This window comes from Thermobia domestica, chromosome 11 (assembly GCF_964235325.1).
Source record: "Thermobia domestica chromosome 11, izTheDome1.hap1.1, whole genome shotgun sequence".
NCBI lineage: Eukaryota > Metazoa > Arthropoda > Insecta > Zygentoma > Lepismatidae > Thermobia > Thermobia domestica.
In genome coordinates this window covers 21299539-21308572 of record NC_137464.1, presented here as the reverse complement: position 1 = coordinate 21308572, position 9034 = coordinate 21299539, and the positions used below count along the sequence as shown (strand labels likewise).

At 36.8% G+C, this 9034-nt stretch overlaps 1 protein-coding gene across 4 annotated transcripts in view; it reads left to right on the top strand.

The window, feature by feature from the left end:
- LOC145663968 (uncharacterized) overlaps positions 1-9034 on the top strand; it is a 129980-nt gene that overhangs the window by 100399 nt on the left and 20547 nt on the right. For all 4 annotated transcript variants that reach the window (XM_081730209.1, XM_081730208.1, XM_081730207.1 and 1 more), the window contains exon 7: positions 5381-7333. In XM_081730209.1, coding sequence (XP_081586335.1) covers positions 5381-7333 — 1953 coding nt within the window. The remainder of the gene's footprint in view (positions 1-5380; positions 7334-9034) is intronic.

Below are 9034 nucleotides of genomic sequence, written 5' to 3'. Positions count from 1 at the left end.
ACTCAAAATACACTATCCCAGCAGTAGTCCACCGTACACACAGCATGATCTTGCGCTGATGAATATTGGGTTGATCAGACAGAAGCATTAGATCATTGGGAAGCAACCAATGGTATGAGTGCTTCTTGTTATCATACATTACCCACTTTTCATCACACGTCAAAATGTGGTCCAAAATTGGACAATTTTTGTTCCTACTCAGCAAGGATGAGCAAGTGTTTTAGCTGCTGGAGTCTGTTCGCGGCAGTCACCTCATGCGAGACCTACTTGCTCATCTTCCACGATCGCCCAAGTTCATGTAAACGTAAACGAATGATTTCATCACTTACCCTAAATCGTTGAGCGAGTTCGTGACATATCTGGCTCGAATCCTCTTCAATAAGTGCGTTCAGCTAGTCCACATTGAGTGATTTTGGTCTCCTAGGTTGAGGTTTATCTTAAGGCTCCCATCAGCAGTCGAATAGGTCTTAAAACACTTACGTGTGGTTCGTTCGCTAACTATAGCCTCTTCGAAGGCCGAGCAAATTTTTCTTGCTGCTTCAATACCTTTTGTGCCCAACTTGAACTCATAGAATAAATAAGCCCTAATCACAGTGTTTGACAACGCCATAGTTCATATTGAGTATCTCAACTCTCACGATTAAATGCAGCGTGTTTTCTACGATGGCAGACGTGCCACGTAATAAGCTTTCAGACAAGATCTCACAGACCTACCAACTACGTCATCTCCGATTGCTCGAGGGGAAAAAGCAACGACGTTTTGCAAAACGGCACGTACTTTTCTGGTCACCTGGTACAATACTGTATTATTAGTCTTTCTTGCGTAATTTTTGGAAAAATGTTAGAATGTGGGAGGGGATACTGATCAGTGCTTTGAAATTCTGAAACTCATTTGTAACAGAACTACATTATATAAACTTTTACTTCACTAGATAGTCGTGAAATTGTAAATATTCAAATGGGTCAAAGATATCTGAATATTTTACCCATTTGAATATATAGAATCTATACAAAAACAAAAGTACATGAGATGGACCGGAAAATATTAAAATTTGCAGACGATATTATTTCCCCGAGAAATATATTCTGTTAGTACTTAATATCAGGAATTGAAATCTCTAAAAATGAGAACAAAGGATTCTACTGCTACATTAAAAACAGGATTCAAATGGGTTTTATATATATAACCTTAATGAATCCTCTTTTTAATGTAGAATTTCCTCTCATCTTTAGGAATTCAGTTCCTGATATTCACCATCTTTATCAGGAAAGTAATACCGTATGCAAATCCGTATATTTCCCGGTCCACTCCATGTACTTTTCTTTTTGTATGGAGAAGCGTTGGGTTGTTAGTGTATAGAGTGTTTCAGAATTCGTGTTAGTCGTTTGCTAATTACTGTATTGATAAAACAAATAGAATTCATTGAAAGTGTATAAAAAGTGTTTATATATTAACTAGTATAGAATAATGGTTGAAGTGAATGAGTCAATAATAATGTATTCAGAAGTTAGGGACGCTACAGAAATCTTGAATTTGTACAGCAAAGATGTGTCATAAAGTTGTTAGATTTTTCAGAGAAAAAAGAAGGAAGATTTTACGATTTTTAGAGATAAAAACCGATAATAGATGATATTCGGAAAACACTCACATAATATGGTTTTGCATTAACGTAGAGTAATTTTAATTGGCAGCTGAGTGAGGTTCGTTGAAAATAATTGCAAAACACAAAAAAGAATATTATAATTCCCAGTTGGATCTCGTGTGGTTCGGATACCACGTTAAGGTGTAAGTCCTTATCGTATATAGCCTCAAGGACTGAATGGACTCAACTCAAAATCCAACCAACCATGTATATTACACAGATCTTCGTTGTGTTTTAATGTTTTTCAATGAAGACAGATATTTCAAATCCCTTAACAGTCCCACATCCTTTAGATATTTATTTATTTATTTATTCACAGTGTTTCATACAGCATTAAGCCAATTGACTGAAACTGGACAACATATTAACAAATAAAACAAAATAAAATAAAAACAAACAGTAGAAAAATAAAAAGAAATACAAACACAGAAGATTCACCTCTAAATTTAGTGTCGGAAGTAAAAATATTACATCCTGTTAGCAATGTATTGTAATCATACGCTACTTTATAAAACAACGAGCGTTTTACAATTGATAATCTAGGTGTCTCGTAAGTTAGCAAATTAAGAGGAGTAGTTCGCCGGGGAGAAACTCGAAAGTTAATCTGTGATAGTAAAAAAAAAAAAATCACAATTTTACCATTGATAATCTTATATAGGTTAAGGCCATTATTATTATTATTATTATTATTATTATTATTATTATTAAGTACATTATTTCTTGTCTCGTGTGGTCACGTATCTTGGGAATTCTAAATCTAACTATGGCTATAAAGAAGTTTAAGACCGAGTCGATGCGTGATAGATTAGTAAACACTGCCATATTCTATACAGGTGAACAATATTCTATGATCGAGGAAATATAAGCCTTATAAAACATTGTAAGGACAGGGAGACTTAGTATGTCCGGAAATCTATAAAGTAGGCCAAGTAATTTCGTGGTTCTGGACAAGATCGAAGAGATGTGATCCGTAAAGGAGAGTTTTTCATCAAGGACAACACCTAGATCTTTTTGAGATGACACGCGTTTAATAGGTATACTGTTCACATTATAAGTCTGAAGAAGCACATTGGTTTTTAAAGAGATAAACAGGATAGAACATTAGTTTGGGTTTAAAGCATTCCAGGTAGTACACCAGTTACTTAGCATAACTATGTCAGCTTGCAGTAAAGAAGCATCATCTACAGAGTTAATGACTCTAAAAGAGTTTAGTCATCAGCAAAAAACAGTATATTTAATATATGTTTAAAAATATTGCAGGACGTACAGAAATTGACAACCACTTGGAGTTCTGCTTCGGTTAGTTCACAGTTCCTTATATGAGTGTGTCACTATTGATCGGATCTATGAAATGATCAAAGCAGTGTTGACTGACGAAGGCTACAATGCTAAAATCAAATTATTTTTAAACATAAAGTTGGAGGTGCTGGTTTCATAGAAGATACAAACGCAACCTGTTTCATTTTCCGTGTGAATACTAAGTTACATCGTTCAGTTGCCTTGTTAACAGTGTGTAAGAAAATTAGTTCCTTTATTTTTTATTTACACTAACTTATCAAAACATTTTATGAGTGTCCAGGATTGTAATTCATTTTATTTATTACAATATAGCGTTGTACTGGAAAAATAGAAATTTATTAGAAAAACAAAACTTAAAAGAGAAACTTAAAATCGGGCAACCGTAATATACAAACATGAAAAGTAGCTTGCATATAATTCCCAATATTTTGAATTTTGTATTATTGCCCTCTTAAAAATTACTTTCTGCAAACGTTTCTACAAAGATTACTCTTGAGATCTTACTGTCATGTTATATTCTCTCAAAAGTGATTTTTCTCTTATGCCACCACGGTCATAACCCAACAACAAAACTTGAATCTCATTTTGTGTGTTTAAAATACAGGGTTCAAAATATTGGACAATAATTAGGTTGTGTATCCGAAGGATGGATGATATTTACGATGGTCATTCCGAAAGTAATGCCATGTTTCCGAAAGTTCTGTTTATTTAATTGTTTGTTTATGTATAATGTCCGAGACGGATGTTGTTGACGTAGTAAAAGTGAAACTTTGCTGCTAATATCTTGTTACTTTCATTCTCTTCCGACAGACACCAACAACGCAGTTGTCAACCAAAATGGCGTCTGTAAGGTGCATAAGAAACAGAGATACTGCTGAACAGATTGCGCCCTTTGACATTCATCAGCGCTTGCTAAAAGTCTAGGGAGACGATACATTGGATGAAGTACAGTAACGTGATAAATAGTGCGTTTCAGAAGTACTGAAAACTATGTGCACTATAAGCCACGTATCAGGCATTCCTGCTTATGTGCGACTGCCCACAATGAACAGAGCTTCGATTAACTCATCCGTCTGATCGGCGGATTATGACCAAGGAACTATATCCACAGCTGAATGTTGTTTGTAATATCAAGGAAAAGATACTGAATAACCTGGGTTATCCCAAAGTTTGTGAGAGATTGAGTCCCGAGAATGCTTACAAACGGTCTCAAAACTCAGCGCATTCACATCTGTCGAGATTTATTGGATTAGTACGGGGTCGTGCTTTGCCGTGCACATCCTTTCACCACTTCTAAAACACGCTGCCCATCGCCTTACTGTACTCCCATCAACTGTATCGTAACAGGGCAGGGGCACGGTGGTAGAACACTTACCTCTGGTGCGTGGGATTCTTGGTTCGTTCCCCGGCTAAGTAAGTTTGCGGTGGACATCATCGTCCGTGGGTTTTCTTAGGGTACTCTTGTTTCCTCCCACTTTCTCATTCCCCCAATTCTTCCCTCATTCACTTGCTTTAATTGTAGTCTCCCTTAGCCTAAAGGGCACAAACGTGGGACGTTAAACTAAAAGTTTTAATTTCGTTTCAACTGTATGGTATCCATAGTCTTTTAACAAGCGTTGATGAATGTCAATTGGTGCAATTTCTTCAGCAGTCAAGAACCGCAAGACTTCTGTTTTATACGCACCTCCATGACAGATGGTATTTTGGTTGACTTCTGCGCTGCTGGTATCTGTCGAATGAGAGCGAAATAACAAGGTTTTAGCACTAAGGTTCCACTTTCACCACAACGCTAATAACATTCACCTCGGATGTTATATATAAACACGAGAAAAGGGTATTACTTTCGGAATGACCCTCGTTAGTAGTTGATATGAACAGCTTGTTTGAATGTCTTTCATTGAGTACTCCTAATTGCAGAAGACTTGGATTCGTACGATTGGTAGGTGTAATTTGTGAATCGGCTATGATCTTTGCATTCAAAGATTTAGAAACTCGATGACCTTTGTGAGTTAGTTCAAATCATCCTTTCTGTACTAATATAAATCCTTCGCATAGTGGGAAGAAACAGGTGATCACCCTCCGGGTATGTAACTTGACTTTTGGCTCACCCTATATAACAAAAGGTACTCAAATTTAATGTTTTTTGAATTAATGGCAACAGCAGAACTTTATGTTTCACATCACAGAAGTCTGGTACTAATGTGAAAAATGATCGTAAGACGTAACTGTTATTAAACATACAGAAACTAAACTTTTTTTTTTTTTTTTAATGTATTAATTTGTAAGAGAAAGAGTAAATGTTGAGCACATACTGATCTCCCGCTGGTGCACTGTATTTTAGGGTATTCATGTCGAAGCATAAAGAGCAAAATTGTGTTTGTAAATCATTTGTGAATTACTAGCAACTAGTGAGCATCGTATCGTTGGTTTCGTTTCAGCTCTCCGCATCCAGACACGGCATCTGAAACAGAGAATTCTGTGAGATCAATGGAAACTGATGCACAAATCACGTCAGTTTATTCACAAGAAATAAAATCAGAAAACTTTTTGGACTATCTTGATGTTGATACATGTATTCAGAAGAATCTTAACAAAAAACTGTCAGAGGAAGTAAATGTGAATAAAGAATTTGAAGGACTTGAAGATACAATGCAGATAGAAATCGTTGAAACAATTCAGGGAATCATTGAGAAGCATAAGAACAAACTAAAAGATCAAAGTAAAGGCGGCATTTCAAAGATGCATCATGAGACACTAAATACGAATAGGTCTGTGTCGCAATCTAAGAATTCAGAAAGGAATTACAAGCGAAAGCCACGCTACGAGTGTAAAATTTGCAGTAGCAGTTTCCACGGGAGAAGTGCACTATTGAAGCATATAAAAGTGCATAATAAGAAAGAGAACCTTGTGTGTCAACATTGCGGAAAAGAGTTTACAACTAATTTCTCTCTGCGAAGGCACGAGGAGAACCATTTAAAAGTGAAAGAGTTCCCTTGCCCCATTTGTAACCGAGTGTTTTTTGCGGAAGGCGTTCTAAACAATCATCTCCTTCGGCATTCGGCTGCACCAAAACTTTTTGATTGCTCGCTTTGTGAACGATCTTTCACATCAAAACCTTCCTTGGCCAGTCATCTCGCAGCTCACTCGCAAGAAAAGCTTTGTTTGTGCGACATTTGTGGCAAATGTTTTAAACACGTGACTAGTTTGCGTCAACATAAACAAACTCACAAGGAAGGCTATGTGAAGAAAATATTCAAATGCACCGACTGTGGAAAAGAATTAACCTCGCGGCTAGGTATTCAACGACATCGTGAGACGCATTCAACAGATCGTCCGTATGTTTGCACCACATGCGGCAAAACATTCCAAACCAAGAGTAATCTCAAGATTCATGAATTTTTGCACACTGGATTGAAACCGCATAAATGTAACGTGTGCGGTCACGCGTTTGCGAGGAGAAGTAACATGGTGGCCCATCGAAGAACTCATAGCGAAGTAAAATCTCATTCATCTACCAAGAAGTTCACATGTAAAGTTTGTGGAGAGTCCTTCCCTTCATTAGGTCACACATTGGTTCATAAGAAGAGCCACTCAAATGAGGAGATCCAGCAGCATCAAAACAGAAATTCTAAAGGTTCGTTTGACTGTGAATACTGTGGGAAGTCTTTCGCAGTGAGATCTCGGTTAGAAACTCATTACTCACTACATACCAATCAGAAACGCTTCCAGTGTGAGGTATGTGGCAAAGGCTTTAACACTAAACTGTATTTAAAAGTTCATTATAGATTACATACCGGTGAAAGACCATTCGTGTGCGAAGTTTGCAAAAAAGGCTTCCGATCAGATTATTACTTGAAACAGCATTTACTGTTGCATTCCGATGAAAAGCGTTATGTCTGTACTTATTGTTCAAGGGCTTTCAGCAGACGGGGCTACTTGACCGATCACATTCGTACACACACGGGAGAAAAACCGCATGAGTGTAATGTATGTGGACGAAGGTTCACACAGCGGACAGATATGATGAAACATAGAAGGCGACATACGCAGGATAAAATATGCGTCTGTTTGTATTGTGGGATAGGATTCAAAGAGAAAAAGGCACTGAAACAACACGAACAAGATTTTCATAATATCCAGAGCGGAGACAACTCTGTGGTTGAAAATGTAGGGGGTAGTGTGTCTGAACATATAGAAAGTGCAGTCCCTGAAGGTATAGAAAATATAGGGAACTCAGTAGTTGAAGGTGTAGCGAACAAGATGAGTGAAAATGCAGAAACAATAAGTGAAAACATTGGAAGTTCAGTTATTCAAGGTCAAACCATTGTCGTTGAGTGGAGTAAGCTGGAAAGTACAAGTGAAGGACAACAGATGTTTACAACATATTTGACGTAATTCTCATTCCGCCGTTTGACATTATTTATTTATTTATTTTATTGAAAATAGACGAAGAAAAAATGAAATAGTCAATTGTGGAGACCAGATCAAATAATGTTTAATGAATAAATGTTGAACTTTTTTCTCCTAGCTTTAAAAGCGTTTCTGATGTGATTTATGTTATTCTTTATTTTTACCTTTTATTGTGGTATTTGAGGTAAAAGTGAGGGTGGAAATAATAATAGAATCACTTATTTTGAGAGGCACCGTGCATATTTTCTATTCTCCGTTTTAGGATTTTCTATTTTACAATAAATATCGTGTCATTAGTTTCTTTGATACAAGCTTAGCCGTTATGTTCAGTTACTGAGTCTGGAACAGTAACACACCAAAGTACTTATTTCTCTCTAATCCTATGTTCCATTCTGAGTAAAGAACTCCCTGGTGGCTATGTGGTAGTGTACGCGTCTTTGGCGTGGGAGATCCAGGTTGTATTCCAGCAGGAATTCGTGTGGCTCGGATCCTACTTTAAGCTGTAGGTCCACGTCTCATGTAGCCTCCTTGCTGAAAGGGACGCTAAATTCAAATCAAATCAAAATCCATCCTGGATAAGGATTTGTTTTGTGTGTAGTATTGTACATTGTAAGGATTGAGTAAGAAATTGAATTTTAAATAGAAGAACTTAACTAGTTCGTTGAGATTAAATATATTAACATGAAGCTGGCTACTGCGTTTCTTTCTCTCTATCTGCTTGTTATTTAGATTTTGGATACAGTGGGATCCTGCTTTCAATCGGGTCACGAATCCTACTGGTGTGCAGTCAAAAAACAAAGTTAACCGAGTATGCTTCCATATATTGAATCAGGAATCCATTGTAGCTGATATTAAAATTATCAAACTGTCCGTGAGATGATTTCGCATCAAAACTCGTCATCCGTCGAGCTGTATTTCCAGCAATCGTGCAGGATATGAGAATAAATACTATTAACTCAGTTACATATTTTTTTCTTTAGATCATATAAATTATTCAGTGTCAAACTTAGTAACAATGTTACCATTAAATTGTAAAATCAAACATCCATATTAATTCAGTACTGTTTAAACAATATATCGTAGAAACGTAATTTCATAATCTGTTGATGAAATGTTCGCTGATATTACTATTGACTCCGTCTTTTACCCCCAAACTGTCGTCAACTTTGCATCCCTAACATTTCTTGGCCAATGTAAATCTAATATCCTCTAGATTCCCAACACTAGCGTAACTTTGCCATGCACTATTTCTCTCGTTAAGCTTTTTGTGATATTTGCGTCGTATGTCAATGGAAATGCCGTTAAATATGGTTCGCTGTAAAAACTTTACATTTTTGTTTGGTGTACGTTGTTTATTTCTCAATGGTTCTCAGATAAATTGTATGTTATGTATACAATAACAGGGAAAAAACGTGGAATTACAGACAGCTAAGGGTTTAGACATCACTATACCAAGGAAGAATTATTAGATATTGAATTATGCAGTCTTCTTGATATATTCGTAGACTTTAAGTTTTTGTACAAGGCGCATTCGGAAAGTAACACGGGATTGGTCACTGTGCGTGAAGTAGTGGGGCAGTGCTACCGTCTTTGCACAGACATGCGCGGTAGATCAGTCTGTATCGAGCGGTGGTAAAGGTGGTTTCTCCACTAGTTCCACTTTTGTAGCGTCTCAAAATGTA